Consider the following 17,336-nt stretch of genomic DNA (forward strand, 5'->3'; position numbering starts at 1 on the left):
GGAGAGCGTAGTGTTGGGACTCCGGGGACGGTTTCTGCTAGCGAGAAGTGCTTGCTCCTGTGACAACACGTTATTGTACTGCGCATGTCCTACTTGGGTCTTGTAAGTAGGATTTCAATTTTTGTTTGCCACCGTGAGGAGAGGAGCTGTTTTCAATCATCATTGTTTTTAATAAATGTATTTTTTGTTCATCTCACCTTCTTGCCGACACCTTCATTAGGGAACTCACCATTCCGTACCCCTTGTATATTTCTACTAATCTAGCAGTATTACACTATGTATTTTTGTTTCCCCTTCTCTTATATGTGCTGAAATCCACCAACTCATCTTCCATTGGATGCAAGGAACTTTGGACATTGAGATTCATTTGTTATGGACACCTAATCAAGGACTTTTGATACTCGTACCATTTATATTTCACAGTATTTGCTGGTTTTTATTTATTTTGTTTTTGTGTACATTTATGACATTTTCACATTGGCACCGTTAGGTAACATTTTTCCGTTGTATTTCTGTTGAACCCCTTGTAGTGGGGGATTCAGTTTCTGTTCTGTGGTAGGTATTGATTTTAACCTGCTAATCTTACTCCAAACAAGAATTCCTCCACAAAGGGCAAAGCACAATTTATTTTAATTATCTGCAGACCAAGAGCAGATCCATAGGGCTTTTCTGGCTTTCATTGTCGAGCCATGGTTCTTATCGCCAGACAGACGGAATCATAAGAGGCCTGACATATAAAATCTACCGCCCTTTGAGTTATTTTTTTGTATTATAGATTTTAAAATTGTAGACTTCTTCACAACCTCTGGGATACCCTCCTGTATATTTGCCAACCAGACTCAAAGTGCCCTAGCTATGGACGTTACAGACAGCCAGACTACTTTCGGCTTCTGCTGTTATATGGCTACTTTATGTAGAATAGATACTAAACTTACGATCCATAGGGTCTCTGAATAGGGTCCCTTCCTCCAAACACAGAGTCATTCTTCTGGTCAGCCTTGAAATGGACGCATCCACCTTTGTGACAGCATGCCAGAACTTGACATCTTGATTTTGCAATGGGTTATCCTGGTGAAGCATCTGGAAGTAGCAGGTTTCAGATATGGTATTCCCATTCATTAGTGATGATATCCTTTATCGCCTGGTGCACTTAGAATGAAGACTGTTTCTTAATGGAACTCTCAAATAAAAACACTCCGAGGGTAATGTACCAGTTCCCAATCCTGAATGCCCATAATTGCTTGAATGAATTTGATTAACACTTCGACTTGATCAATGTTAAAAGCGGGTTTCTCCTCTCTAATGTTGCTGTTCTGTGTCAGATAAGGCAAACAAATCCTGATCAAAGGGAAATGTAAGATCCAGATCTGACAGCGTTGGGCAGTATAAAAATTTTCACTACGATAACGATATTAAGAAATGTCTTATGTTAACGATATATATTGCAATATTTGTTCAAATAAAGTCTGAAAATGTTCTTGTAAATCTAACTAAAATGTGTTCTCAAAATAAATACATTTTCTTTAGATTTATTAAAACAAAGTGTCTTTCATTTTCAAACCCTTTACACGTCACCTTTCCTCACATCACCCTAAAAAAAACCTCTACCCCACTCACCCCGAGATAATCCATTCATTTAAAAACACAATTTATAAAATGTTAAAAACTATATTACAGATTTTTCCACAATTAAGAATTGTCGAAAAATGTGATTGAATCAGTTTTTTTTTTAACATTTTCATAAAGGGTGGGAGTGATGGGATAAGGGGGACGTTACGGTGATGGATGCAGTGTAGGTGAGAACGGGTAAAGTGCAGGCATGAGTTAAGGGTCCCATGGGGAGGGTGGGGAAGGGGTTAAGTGTCATCACAGGTGAGAGGGGAAAGGGTTAACTTCCGGGGGGGGGGAAGAAAGCAGTTAAGTGCCCCTGAGGGAGGGTGGGGAAGGGGTTAAGTGTCCCAGGGGGGGGGGGGGGGGGTTGGGGAATGGAGGGCCTAACAAAAGGAAAAAGTGAGGAGAGGAGTTCCTTCCTACCTGCTGCTGCCAGCTGCGCTCACTCACAAACACTCCCCATGCTGTCCGAAGCTTCTCCCCCTCCCTCTGAATCAGCAATCAGGAACGGGTAGGGAGGGGGACTGGAGAGAGAGGCAGTGCGAGACTGCACAGTGGCAGATTCAAAGCTGCACCTCTCACCACCGACATCCCATATCGGCACACCGGGAGATTATGTTATCGCAATACTACTAAATACCGGTACATCGCCGAACCTTTATCTGACTCCACTGTTGAATCCTCCAATACTTCAAAGCTGTTTATAATACTTTGAAATCTTCCTAACTAACAAAGGTTTCAGCTAATGAGGACTTTAAACAAAAAATCCTGTTAGCCATACTCGGGTGGCTGGGGATTTTTAGTGACCATACATGCAGGACAGAACTTTTCCTTGCAATCAGCAGGAAGTGTTTTAATCACAAACTAAAATTCTTCGTTTGGATGCAGTCTTATAACTTTCCCCTTTATGAGGATTTTTAGCAGAATGGGTAGACATGACTGAAAAACAGGATTTTTAGGCAGCAAATCAATAAAAAAATATGTCCTAGAACCAAAACATATACATGAAGTAAAGAATAACAAAGATGCAAAAAAACCCCATGGGGTTTAAAAGGAGCAGTGCCTCTTGTTTATCTATTTATTTTGAATTCTCTTTTTTTTTTCTTTTTCAACTAGGGGTCTGGGAAGCAGGGTGTCTCCGGAGCCGATTCAGGTTAATTTCAGCTTTGGAGCCCCCCTGCGTCCTGAGATGCATACCTGAGAATGTGCCCCCACTAGCAGCTCTGGTTGAGCCCCCAGTATGGCGATTTGAAGCTCCCGCATCCCAATAGGAAGCTGCAATGTCATCCCTTGTGGCTTCTATTGGTTCGCGTGATGTGGGCGCTTGAAACTTAAAAGAGATACTGGCAGCACCTTTACATGCAAGTATCTTGGGAAGCAGGGGATACTAGCTGAAATGAACGCAGTTCAGCTACAGCTCCTTTAATAGGAGAGATGCGTCTTCCTCCCTTGTGCTCCTCCATGCCCAAGATGAAGGTCCTGACTGTGGTAGTTGTAGCCCTTAAATGTGCAGTTTATGGTGTGCAACACCACCCTGCCCTCCTGGAGGTACTTCTGGGTAGAGGGGCACAAGCGACCTACCGGATGGCTGCATCTCCTATATCCCCCACCTACCAGGTAAGCCTGCTCAGCAGGGCCAGATAATGATGCTGAGGGAGAGGGACCATATATATGGTTGGAGCTAATACTTTTTACCTGTCCAGCTCAGCTGAGGAGAGGGCTTAACCCATTCGTGTCCGACTGCCATGGAGGGCAGAGGAAAAACAAAACAAAAAGGAATGTGTGATTTGCAAATGATATTTTTCTAATGCCAAAGGTGCATTGCACAACCTCTGGCAGCAAAAGGTATGCATTAAATAAAGAGAAGGATCTTACGGGTGGCCAGGATCTGGTGTTCTTGCAGACTGAGAGATGCCCAAGACTAGCAATGCCTGAAATAAGAAAAAGAAAAATAACTTTGTGTTTGTATATAATGTCCTGGTATTACACAGAATAGCAAAGTTTCCATAGGATTCAATGGCATTGACGGCACAGAATATCAGAACATACATATCCCACCAAAAGAGAACAATAAAGCCTGAAACATCCGTATACACATGCAGGTCTCAAACTTCCTTATTTCACGATCAATGCCTAACTGATAGTTTTTAACATATACAGTACATAGGTGTATCCAAGAGGAACCATCCAGCTCTTTATTCATGTTTTAAGTGATTGGGCTCAATACATTCTTTTAATATAGGCCACAAAAAGAAATGTAATTCTCTTACCTGGTTGCATGTATCAGCTAAGGAATGGATAGCTTCTGAAAACATGCTTGCAGAACCTGTGTACACCCAGGCTAAAAGCTTAAAGAAGAAGTTTAACCCATTTCTGGTTAAAAAAAAAAAAAAAAAGAGACAAAAAAAGAAGAAAGAACAGTCAGTTTCTATGAATTGAAATGTCAAATATTGGTTTCAACACACTGCCTGTTATCTGATCTAAATGCAACGGGGTAAAACAGAACGATCATATCACTGGTACCTCCTCCTGTACTGGAGAATATTTTGTAAATGGCTTCTAGTATAGCTAGGCAAAAAAAACAAACGTGTGCAGTATGCAGACCACTGTACGGTGCTTATCTGTTCTGGACGGCAAAGGGGCTAAACGCTAAACGCTAAAGTAGTGTTCAAAAGAAACAAAGCACCACATTTTAGTATCCTTTATACATGGCACATTCATGCGGTCCTCGTATAATTCATAGTAGCAATATCCTCCCTGGGATTTCTTATTTTCCCCATAGTGGGTACAGTAGCTACAAAGCATAAAAGGTTCCCTAAGGATTTAGCAGTACCCCCTTTTGGTCACTTTGTTTAGGCACCTTTGTTTGTTAAGGATTTTTTTTTTAAATTGTGTATTTGTCTCCTTACTATTGTTTGTCAACATATGAAGTTGAAGCAGTACAGGCCGGTTAAAGAAACTATTCAAAGTTTAGTCTGACATAGGAACAAAATCAACACATTACAATCTAGATGTCTGTTTATATTTTTAGAAGACATACATCAACAAGTATGTCATCTTAGATCATTTCTGAAAGTTTGATAATAACGCACTCTCTCATAGCGCTCGCTTCAATGGAAAACAAAGGGGAATTATCACAATCCTGTCATACAATGCAAAAAGGACGGGGTCTAGGAGTGCGAGTGGTACAGATACCCACTAAATCTTAGGTTATAATCTGTATACATTACAAGGATAACCTTTAAAAATGATGTTAAAATACAGGTACTTGAGTAATTATTTTAAAGGCAGTCACCTAGTTATCATGTATTACTGCCACCCAGTTCTGTCTGGCTCTGTGTGGGACTGCACCATGAACACAATTTTGGAAGCAGCAGTGCACCCCTGGGAGCATGATGTATTCCTGCAGAGTAACTCTATTACAGAGGCCGCAACAAACTTGGAGACCCTACAGTATATGAGGCATGTAGATGTCAAATGTTTTCATATCTTTACTGTAATGAATCCAAAACAAAGTATACTTTTTGATACTTACTTGGAGTGCTGTGGAATTCGTTTTTACATTTGACTTGATTAACTAATACAATTATTATGTGATTTAAAGCTTCAAAGCATAACACAATGGTAACATTGTATACTTTTTTTCAAAGATAATCTGAAATAGTGCGAACATCTTGACCTACAACAACTATTTGTTTATTTTATATTGCTGACCGTGTACGCAGCACTGTACATAGCTCTTCAAGGCAGGGGCTCATTGTTCCAACAGAATTCGAACAACCCAATTTTTAGTGCATGTAGCACAGGGACATCAAATGACATCAAGTGACTTGCCCCGGGCTACAAGGAGAGTTGACACTGGGATTCAAACCAGGTTCCCCGTTCCCACTTAGCTTCTCACAATACTACAGAAGTAGCAGACGTTACCATTATTGCATTACCATTGGCATGCTGTTTAATGAGCAATTTACTGTGGCTCCCTGCAAACAAATGCAGCCGTCGATAGCAAAACAAATGATGCGATGTCGGTGGTTGACGGGAGCAAGAACGTGCGTTACAGCTGTGAACGGCTATATTCATCATGGTACAGAATAATTCAAATGACCGCCATTTTTGGAACAGCTCAATAGACATTATCGAGCCAGCTCTTAAAGCAGCAAAACACCATGCACTACATTTTTTTAAACTTTTTTTGTTATGGGATTGAAGCAGGGGGTCTCCAGAGCTGAACCCCATTACATTTCAGGTCTGGGGACCCCCTGCTTCCAGAGATACTTGCCTCAGTATGTGGTGCCAGTATCTCTGCAGAGTGTAAATGTCCAGGTCGCACAGGCCAATAGGAAGCCGCAAGGGATGACGTCACGGCTTCCTATTGGCCTGTGAGGCATTTAAACACTGCCATTTAGTTAGGCACTCTACTGGCTGTAGAGATACTTACCTCCGTAGGGAGTGCCGGTATTTCAGGAAGCAGAGGGTCCTCGGAGATGAAATTAATGGGGTTCCGCTCCGGGGACACCCTGCTTAAATCTAAGAACCCCCAAAAAATGATGTAGTACATGGTGTTTTGTGGCTTTAAATCAGCAATCCCCATTTCCCCCCACAGGGTGTGCATCGCAGGGACCCACCGGAACTCAACTGAACTATTTTCAGGTCTGAGGACTCCCCAGATCCCGAGATTGTTACAGCTGAAGTTATCAGCATTGGCTCCTTGCTTTTAAAAAGGGGATTTAAGTAGCTGTTCAATAGGAAGCCACAATTGCTGCAGCTTTTTATTGGCCTGAGATTTGGCAGCCATTTTGTATCGTCGAAAATTGTGCGATTCCAATGCTGGGGAATTGCTGCTTTAACAGTACGAAAACCAATAGTATAAGTACTCATATTTAAAATAACAAAACAAATATTTAATAAGGCTTTTATAATTATTATTATTTATTTATTTTTAAACATGGAACATTTCCGAATGTCCCGCACATGTTACGAATTTAAAATATTTGGGCATGCTAATATTTATATGTTTAAATATGTTGATTTTTCTTAAATTGCAAAAAGGATGTGGAAACTTACATGCAAATAGCAACCATCACGACCTTCCCTGGTCCACTCATAAACAATGCTGCAGTACCTAGGCGGGGCTGTGTGCAAACAAACATACACAGCTTATAACCGCTGCAATCACCAAAGAAGCAGCAAATATATCAAAATATTGGCAATACTACCATAGAAATATAATACTTCCTAGTGCAGGGGTGGCCAACTCCAGTCCTCAAGGGCCACTAACTGGTCAGGTTTTCAGGATATCCCTGTGCTGAGGGAATGTCCACAGAGCCAAATCTGTGAGTGTTTCTTGACGACTGGAGTTGGCCAAACCTGTCTGAGTGCATCATTCTGTCCGGAAGGGCCTGGAAATTAGTACAATCCTACAGAAAGTGCCAAGTACACCTCTGCATAACGGAAGTACAAAAGAGTAACTCTCCAATCAACTCCTCATATCTGATTTATTGCGTCATTATTATACAATCTCTCAGGTCATTACCCTAAACCTCCATTAGATAAAAAGAGCAGTAAATGTCAGAAAGAGCGCCTTGTTGTTCTGCTCCACTGTACCTATTCTATGATCTAATTAAAAGGATTGGGCCAAAGACTGAAGTACCCAAACATATTGTTATTACTACATCACTTAGAAACCACTGATAACTGTCAGGCTTCTGTTTTGCGATCCTTGCAGGAGTCACTAAAGTAAAAAGATATATTTGTTAGCAGATGAAGACCATGTGGTCACCTACATGCTACAAAAGTAATAAAACAAGAACATACAACTAACCAGATATATCTAAAAAAAAAAAAACATTTAAAAAAAAAAATAATTTTTATACCTTCGTGTGCCCTAGAAAGTCTTTGTATTCCTTTAGCAGCTTCTGGTTTCTGAAAACATCTGGAAGAAAAATGTGATCAGAATATTAGAAAACAGACTCCGCAGTGCAATACAGTACTGCGTGCTTTTCCAGATAAATGTTCACAGATTAAATAGAAACGTCTCTGTGCAAATTAACTGGGGCCCTGTGCTCTAATCCATGTACTTGTATTTTATAAATTACTAAACTATCGATCGATATATCTATATTTATACATTTTGGTGAACCGACCAAGCATGGGTCTATGGTTTTGAATAATTGTAATACATTGTACAGATTACAATTGTACAGAAAATTTGAAAATGCATTGTTAGAGGCAACAGATAATTTGAAGATCCAATTATAATGACAAATTTAGACATTAGCTACAGTGCAATGGCTTATATTTCTCTCATGATATGCAAACTTCACATCACAAGATCATCGTCTCAGTTCCTCTGTTACCACAAAATGATAACTGCGAATGAGAATAGCCACTCAAAAGTTTGGAAAACACAATTAAAATGAGTAACTACAGCTCAACCCCGTTATAACGCGATCCGCTAAATCGCGGATCCGCTTATAACGCGGTCCGAGCGTGTTTCCCTTTTTTCCCCCTTAGCCCAGAGCAAAGTAAATTCCTAACAAATAGCAGTAACAAACAAACAAACTGCAGTAAAATGCATTCAGTTCATACAGTGGTTGCCTCTCCTACCTCTCGAGCGTCAAATTACCTTGTGGGGCCATGTGACGTCATATCGCCATGGCAACCGACGTCACGTGACCCGCGGGGTCATTTGTGTAAAAAATAATCACTACATATAAGTATTAAAGGATGCAAAATTTGGACAGTCACACACACATTACGTTGTGCTGTAAGAACCGTGTATCTCTCTAAGGGAAATCACAGTTATAACAAGAGCTCAGAGTTTTCCAATATAAAGTCTTCTCCTCATACCCTTGCGTTCCTGTGGTTCTCAGAGTGTTGTCTCTTTTACGCAGGGGAAGCTCGAGAAGCTGCGTTTGGAGGGGAGGCACAGCGTCTCAGCGCAGAGAAGGAACAGCTCAAACAGTCAGTGATCTCCTTCAGACAGGAGCTGGCAGAGGTGCAGAACGAGCACATGGAGGTGAAGGACCCAGCATTGGCCACTGTGTTACTGGAAAATGTGGGGAAGGCTGTACAGCCATTCATTAACCCTTGCCAAACAAACGTGCAGTATTACTACATTAACAATATATTAACCCATCTTGGCCAGAGGAAGCTTTGCTCTATAAAACCTTCCTTGTCGGAGACCTACAGTGTTGCTATATTAATCACATCAATAACAGGGACATGGCGTTTTGTTCCACATTTTACCTTACTAAAAAGAGCTGACAGTCCCTTGACCCCTTCAGTGTCCGAGGGACACGCAACGTACTGCAGTGCATTTAAATCACTGCTTTATGTTCCCCTCGCTCAGGAGTAGATAACAGAGCTAGAGAAGGGTCACACACAGAAGTGAGTGTGAGACACCGCCAGGAACTGGATGCTGAGAACAAGAGACTGCGCAGCACTCAGCAGCAAGTCGAGTGCACTCTGGCATCCCAAGAGAGAGCCCACAGGCAGAGAGTGATGGGGATGGAGGAGCAGATGAGAGGGTAACTGCTGGTGTGTGGGAGGGTTTATCCAGTGGGAATCTAACATGGGAGGCTGAACAAATGTGTTTATTTGAAAGACCAGAAAGACCTGGTGCTTTCCATGCCTACCTGACAGGGAAGGGGTTAATAGAACTATTCTGATTTCTAACAGTGACTCCACTAAAGCCTATAAGGCTCCTTCAGGTTGAAATGAGTGCAGCCATATTTCCAATGAACACAAGACCCACAATAAATGTGAGAGTTGACAGACCTGCACTGTTACAGGCAGAATGATTTTATACTAATGTAAGGTGCCTGACACACACACGCGCGCGCACGCACGCACACACACACCACCCCCCTCCGCTGATTTTCCTCTCTGTCAGCCGGAAGCTGACAGCAGAAGCGAGGAGAGATGAGAGAGCTGCTGAGTAAGTGCTGCGTGGGGGTGCCGCCAGGTGTGGGATAGCTGGGAGAGTTATTCCAGCTCTCCCCCTCTGGTGGACGCGGAACCCCTGATCGCGGCCAATTTTTAAACGCGATTCCGCTTATAGCGGGGGTTCAGCTGTAATAAGTTTGGATGACACTGTTTTCTAATAGATGCAAACTTGGTAACCACATAGAAATCATGAAATTAACATATGACTGGTGATATCAAACATTTATAGGCAAAGTAATGAGGTAGGAAGGTTTTTGGCTTGGGAACTTTAAAAGGAGAGATATGGGGACAGCTTCCTTATTTCGGACATCCTCCTGGTACACCACCAAAAAACAGGGGTCTTCACCAAGTGGTCAGTGGGACAATGCAGCGCGAGAAAGTTCCCTGTCTGGCCCTTGTTCGCTTTGCTGCTGCCAATTTCTTACTAGTTGCCAAGGCAGCTATGGGCAGTTTGGCACACTCACTCGTAAGTTAAGATAAGACAAATAAGGTCATTTTAGATATATTTAAATACTTGAAATTATTATATATTATGGATGCGCAGTACCGCATAGTTAAGGTTTGAGCGAGACTTCCATTATAAGCCCCCTTTTTCAGTTGCTCATAACTCTCTCAAAAATTCACTGTCTGAAATGTTGCATTTCTGGTCAGATTTGCAAGGCGAGTTTTTGTGGAAAGTTTGAGACCAATCGGTTGTATCTGTTTGATTCAATTATACAATAGGTCATTGCGAGGTATCTATGAACAATTTTATATTGAAATATATTAATGAAAGAGTCTTTGTGATCAATTACAAACTAAGATTCATAGGATAAAAATCATAGAAATTCAATTGAAAAAAAAAAAAAAAACGTTGTTAATGCGTAGTTAAGGTTTGTAAGCAAACCCTTAAAAAGTCATTTCAAAATTTAGGCGACATGCAATCTTAACTCCCACCCCCCTTTCTTTGCTGATGTCATCATACATGACATCACAAATTACATCATCCGATCACATCAGTGAATGTGGGGTGGATAAAGGGGATTATAGAATTGGTGAAGTGGACATCACGTCAGGATGTATGTAGCACACTAAAGACTACTACTATAGCACCGTAGACAATTTCAATTCCGAACATCACTGAAAACTGTTCATTGCTCCAAAGCCATCATTAAAACCAATTATGGGGAAGCAGTGTGGGCGGGGTATTGAGAAGCCTGATACTTGTGGAATGTGGAGTGTGGGTAAAGAAAGGGATCAGACAGGACTGATACTTGTTTGGGGAATAAAGGGACCGCAGATACTCGGGGAGGCAAAGGGAACTTAGGGATCACAGAAGCCAATGCGTCTGCGGCGGCTGAGTGACAAAGACACGGAGAAGCCGGATGTAAGGAAGAGAAAGGGATTGGAGAAGCCTCATGCTCCTGGTTGGCAGCTGGAGAAAGGCACCTGAGAAACCGAATGCTTGAGGGGTGAAAGGAGAAAGGGATCACAGAAGCCATATGCTTGGGGAGAAAGGGACTGGAGGAACCTCATGTTTCTGGGGAGTGGGAGGAGACAGGAATCATAGAGGTGTGATGCTTGGGGAGGTGGGGAAGAAGGGTTCAGAAGCGCCTAATGTTTGGGGAGTGGGCTGGGGAAGAAATAGAACGGAGAACCCTGGTTCTTTGGGACTGCATTTCACATTCTCTGATGGGATTGGATCATGCCATATGTGATGTCATGTATGATGACATTAGTAAAGCATGGAAAAAGGAGAGAGCCAATGTTGCATGTCACCTTAACTTCAAAATGAATGGGGTTCAGCTCCGGAGACCCCCTGCTTCTATCCTGTATATGGAGGGGAAAAAATAAAACAAATGCTTGGATTGCCTCTATTGCCTTAGAATTATCATGAAAATCAGATAACATTTGAAAGCTTCTACACTATGCCAGTCATTTTATTTCTAGTAAATGTTTAATTAATGTACTATAGTAAATTACACAGCAATACAAATCCTGTTATGTAAATTCAGTGCTGCAGTTAAATCATGAATGCCACATTAGTGTACCTGGTGGCTCCATGCGCAATATCTTTTAGTATTCAGAGAAACCCGTTCAAGTTTCAGCCTTACTTTCTTTGTACGCAATCTCTTCTTCTTTTCTTAACTTTCGTTCTCTAAAAATGGCTTCAGGACTCCCCCAAACTTCCTGGGCTCTGTATATAGAAATATATGTATGCTACATTAGAAATATTTTGTAAAAGGAAAATAAAAAAAAAGATACATATACTGTAAATATATAAACGAGTCATTGTTTTCCAGGTTTCCACAATTATTATATGCGGGAGGTGGGCTGTCTTCCTTCTTTGGATACTCTCCTTCCTGTCCTGCCCATCCACCTACTGGAATTGGGAATGCCCCACAATGTCGGGAACCCCTTCAATGGTCAGAGGGAGTGGGAAACACTGGTTTTAGATGGTCCCCCCCCCCCCACCCCTTGGGATATGCACCACTGCAGGTATACTGGCCAAAAGTATCCACTCTCCATCCATCTACAAACTATCAATGTCTCAGAGTGCTCCTTTTCAAAATAAGCAAAGAATGGTGGGTAGCCATGTTGGTTCTTTCTTCCATGTATTTCTGCCATACCTGATGAAGGACCTTGAGGTTTGAAAGCTTGTAACAGAACTACTTGTTGGTCCAATAAAAGGCATCATACCACCTACTCTCTCTCCCTTCTTTGTTACTACTATCTAAAATGATTAGGGGTCTCCCTACCCAGCTCTCTATCTCTGGAGAATTCCTTGATTAGGACTTTGTTTGTTGTTGTTTAAACTTCAACCCCTAATGCACGTACCAAACTTTAATACAGGTTGAGCAGGTATCACCTCCTTGTATTTTTCCTACGTCTTAAAATACATAATTTCAGACTGCAAAAGTTTGGGAGGACACAGTTCTGGATTTCACCCCGCAACCTACTATCTTTCACCACTATTGTGTATTTTACAACCAAGAGCATTGTTCATGTAAAACACTTGTAATCCATATACTCGTAAATATTATTTGATTAGGTGAAAAATGATTACAGGTGTATAGTCTTTATATACAATATTGATTCAAAGGTTATGATAGCTGCCTTGGGATCCCAGCATTCCCCATTAGAAACGTTGCATTCATTTTTCCCTATGCAATTGTGGATCCTGAAAGGAGCATTCCTGTGTTTTTTCTTCAATAAGTATGAAGCATGCGGGACCAATAGGAAGCTACGATGGATGACATTGCGGCTTCCTATTGGCTCCCATGCCGCAGGAGATTTAAATCCCCATATTGTTTAACCCAGACAGGGATGCTACCAGCAACACCCTTAGGCCGCGGCCCCAGTACCTTCTACAGCGTTCAAGCTCCGCCCCCCAGTCAGTCCGGTCCCAGTTACTACCCTGTCGCGCACATTTCTGCAGCGGTGCGCGACAGGTTTTCACTGAGACAGGGGAATTTAAGCTCAGAGTTTGCGACGGAGGCGTGGCCAAGCCCCCGCCGGCGGTTCAGCCAATGAGGACGAACCAGCCGCGTGAGGTCATGGCCACGCCCCCGCAACCCCCCGCCACGCCGCCTCCCGTCGCAAACTCTCCCTCTGTCCCAGGACCGCAGTGCAGCGCTGTGCACGCGCCCCCCCGCCGGGCACGCTCCAGTGCTGACTGGGACCGCAGCCTTAGAGGTATCTCGGGAAGCACGGGGTCTCCACTGCTGCAATTCACGTGGTTCAGCTCCAGAAACCCCCTGCTTCATACCAAGAAAGGAAGAGAAAAAAAAAAGGTGCAACCACACATTTTATATCATGGTTAGGGAGATAAGCTTGCAGAAAGCCAAATTAAATAATTATAGGTGGTGTCCCACTGTAGAGACACAGGAAGAATTATTTTCATGGTATGTGGAGAGTGGTGAGCTGGGAGTAGGGTGGAAGGAAGTTATTAAATGCACCATGTGACAGAAAAATCCAAGCTGAATAGCGCAGCAAATTGATATGATGGAACACCAGCATCTATTGGAAATTGTATCTACACAATTATACTGTACCCAGAAGTGGAATGTATTTCTAGTAGGGAAGCAAATGCAGGATTTTATTTTTGATTAACCTTGCCATGCTACACAAACTCCTTCAATACCAGAGAAATAGAAGAATCAAAAAAAGTATAAAAAAAACAAAGAACCCCAACGTCTAATGATTTCATAATCTGTCACTCTTACTTTGTTTCTACATCTGATCTTAGGTATACGGTGAAAGCTTCTGTGTCATCATGGGGACTTCTTCGTCTAATTTTCCGTAGTGGCTCTAGGTCACTGTCACAATAGAAAATACAAAATGAATGAACATATGGTGAGTTTTAAAGAAAACACAATAAATTACTTTATGACCGACAAAAATGCAATGAATGCTGATCTAAGATTTGATGTCTGCAGCTCCACGAGTATGAAATGCATTATAAAGCAATTGGGCACCTAGAGGAACAAGCACTTGAAAAGCAGCAATCCTTCGACCGCCGAAGACCCCGGCACCAGAGACATGCGCCACAGGGTCACCAACATCTACCGACGAAGTCACAACTTTCTATTGGCTGCCTGCGCGAGCCTGACCCCCTTTATGTCCACTGGGCAAGTGTTTTTGCCCGGTGGAGTACCAGAGGTCATGAGACCACAGATCTCAATCAGGGCTCCCTGGAAGCTGATCAGTAAAAAAATAAATGGTGAAGAAGATAGTGATCAGGCAAGACTGCTGCTTAATTAGTGTCATCAACTTCCCTGCAATCCTAGAAACTAGTGAAAAGGTTTGATCAGGCCATAGTGTAAGTGTTGCACCACAGAATCTTACTACACTGTTTAATGCTCACATCAACCTTTTAAATTACATGTTCTTGTTTAAGGAGATGGCAATGGAACAAAAATGTGCAACCTTGTTTGAGACGTAACACCTAAAAACTAACTGTCCCCTCTTATACAGCTGTACATTATGTAGTTAACTAAATAGAGCATTTGTGTGTGTGGACTGAAATGTAGCCCTCAATACCTTTTTCTTCATTACAAGCAGAGCAAAACCGTACTTGTAGTGATAAACAGAAGGGCCTCAATAAATATGTTTTCTTTAGAAGTTCCTAAAATAGTGCAAGCTATGGAAAAGATGTTCCACATGTTAAATACCTGCATAGTATTAATATTTATAAGATAGAGGGCTACAATTACTAAAGCAGTACAAAGTAAATAGTAATTGTAGCCCTCTGTCTCAAATAATATTGTGCACACTATCTGAGGAACTTCTAAGGAGAAAAATTGTATTAAGGCCACACTGTTTATCATCACAAGCACAGTTTTGTACTTGTAATGGGGGAAAAGGTATAAACTTCAGTGCACCCTATAAATGCACCCTATGAATGAGATGTAAGGCGATTTAAGGGTAAGGGACTATATAGTCCAAAGCAGACATTAGAGAGTTTTTCAGGCAAACATCCCCATTAAAGTCTATGGGGATGGTCATCTCAAAACGGGCCCTTTGAACTATGTAGAATTTCTCCCCCACATCCTAGGGTTCAGTTAAATTTAGTGAATCTAGGCCAACATAAAAGTTAGACAGAAGAATGGAGGAAAGTGCATCACAACGGCAAAAATTAAAATTCTTCAAAAATAAACAGCCATTAAATGGTAATATTGCATTAGCTACCTGGGTTTAAGGCAGAATTCATTCATTGCTCGCACACCAGTGATGAAATTATTCTTCATGTATTTAGCTCCATACTCCCTCTTTTTTAAGACGGCTTTAACTGTAGGCAAAAACACAAAACAAAAAAGAAAGGACGATACCATTCAGTCCATCAGGAAATTATATAGCCATGTTTACCATTTTCTTGCATGGACTCTAAAAACCAAAATAATTTAGCAGATTGAAAGATGATTAATGCATAAGGAAGACTACAGCTTCCATTTCCTCTCCCAGAATCCTCTGCTTGCCTCGCCCTCACTGTTTACCAGCTGAGGGCAGTGATATCATCAGGTCACTATAACCCCTACATCGGATTCTACTCTGTCCTCAAGTATACTTCCAAACTGTACCAACAACTTGTGTGCCTTATTTTACCCCAGGCATGGAAATCCAAAACGTATGCAGACCTTAATCAAAGTATGCCCAAAATGTGCCCTGTATAAAAAGGGTTTCAGACCATACAGGGATATTTTATTTTGAGTGTGAAAGTTAAGTGTGATTATCTTGTCATTTCAAAAGGAGAGAACTTTTTCCTCCATTACAAAAAAGGTACATAAAAGTTTAGGAGACACCTGCAGAAATCAGAAAGTAATAAAAGATCACTGTAAATTACATACTTCACACGTTTAATAAACAGCAATTGTTTTGCCAAGCATTACTATAATATATATTTATATCTACTGTACATACACACACTTAAATGCTTGCAATCAGCATATAACAAAAAGTCCAATGAACATGCTGAAGGAAACACAATGAATATGTACGTACCTTTAACTTGAATAGGATTTTGTGGGAAAGTGATTTTTGGCTCTACTTTGCTGGGATCCTGTCCTGTCGGGTAAACGAAAATACATTTACTATATCAAATGAGGACGGTGTACTTGCATATATCTAGTTGAGGAATAGGTAATACGTTGTGAAATATGTACTGCTTCATATGTTTCAGAAACAGTTTTTTTTGTTGTAGATCCGTAGAAGACTTCCTTTCTCACATGAGCTGGCTTAGTGGAGTTGGGGAGACCTGTTCAATTCCTTGTAATTTCATTTTTCAATTTGCTTTTCTTAATTCAGACCACATGCCTTATATGACATCTGGACAGTACATTATTAGGACAGTACATGTGATACAATGAAAAGACTAACTGTGCTATGCTGATATCATTTGCCAGTAACTTCTGTCTCAAGACAAATTTAATTCCTCAAAATAGACTTGTCTAACCAAAAGTAGGAATTTGCAAATTCCAGTGTTACAGAAAACTGGATTTGTTTTGGTCTAAAACCTACATCTCGTTTCTATTTTCCATATGAATTACTTTTTTAAATTAGGATTACTCTAAATTGGCTTCCCGTTGCAAAAACCCATGTAAATTTGGCCCCTACTTCTATTCCCTTTCCCAAGACCTTCCCTTCATTAAAGTAGTGAGAGCTTTGAATGTTTCAGTTTCTTTGTGTCAAATTTTCCCATCTGACACAAAATAGAAATGTTCGCTCTTCTGTATGTTCACTGAAAGGGGGTTTGGTATCTAAACCTTTACATGTAAGGAGCCTTGACTGGGTGCCTAGAAAAATAATGAGCTTTTAGAAGGATGTCTGTTCCTGCTCAGGAAACTCCACTGAGTATGCAGTCATAGAAAACAGGTACTCTTGAGTAGTCTATGGCTTCTATCAAACCACATTGTCTTCTCTCCTCAGAGTTATTTCCTTTATCTATTCCCATATACAGAGCCAGAATCTCAAGAGGGAGTTCATAGACATGAATGATCAAGGCAATGGGTTCTCAGGGATATCACAAGTATCTACAAAAATAAATCTGCAAAAATAATTTGCTACTTTAAAGCTGTAGTTCCATATACTGTAGGAACCATTGAATTCATTCTGCCATAAAATGGTACTTTGTGGAGGCAAACAAAGCATGAAACACTGGTTAGAGTAGGTTTACATTAATTTTAACTTCACTGTGGTCCTTATTCTGCTCATTAGACTTTACATTATTAGAACTATATGGCAACAATAAACATTCTGATAACTTTTGAACCAAACAACCCCTACCCTACAGATCATACCGC

At 41.1% G+C, this 17,336-nt stretch overlaps 1 protein-coding gene across 2 annotated transcripts in view; it reads right to left on the bottom strand.

The window, feature by feature from the left end:
- SLC30A9 (solute carrier family 30 member 9) overlaps window positions 1–17,336 on the bottom strand; it is a 74,686-nt gene that overhangs the window by 30,165 nt on the left and 27,185 nt on the right. For both annotated transcript variants that reach the window (XR_012787570.1, XM_075567252.1), the window contains exons 3-10: window positions 16,039–16,101; window positions 15,229–15,328; window positions 13,764–13,856; window positions 11,652–11,734; window positions 7,485–7,543; window positions 6,676–6,743; window positions 3,882–3,984; window positions 3,487–3,542 (exon numbers count right to left, since the gene is read on the bottom strand). Coding sequence is in view for 1 of the 2 variants with exons in the window: in XM_075567252.1 (XP_075423367.1) it covers window positions 3,487–3,542; window positions 3,882–3,984; window positions 6,676–6,743; window positions 7,485–7,543; window positions 11,652–11,734; window positions 13,764–13,856; window positions 15,229–15,328; window positions 16,039–16,101 (625 nt within the window). In the remaining variant the exon portion in view is untranslated. The remainder of the gene's footprint in view (window positions 1–3,486; window positions 3,543–3,881; window positions 3,985–6,675; window positions 6,744–7,484; window positions 7,544–11,651; window positions 11,735–13,763; window positions 13,857–15,228; window positions 15,329–16,038; window positions 16,102–17,336) is intronic.

The sequence above is a fragment of the Ascaphus truei genome, chromosome 1 (assembly GCF_040206685.1).
Source record: "Ascaphus truei isolate aAscTru1 chromosome 1, aAscTru1.hap1, whole genome shotgun sequence".
Taxonomy (NCBI): domain Eukaryota; kingdom Metazoa; phylum Chordata; class Amphibia; order Anura; family Ascaphidae; genus Ascaphus; species Ascaphus truei.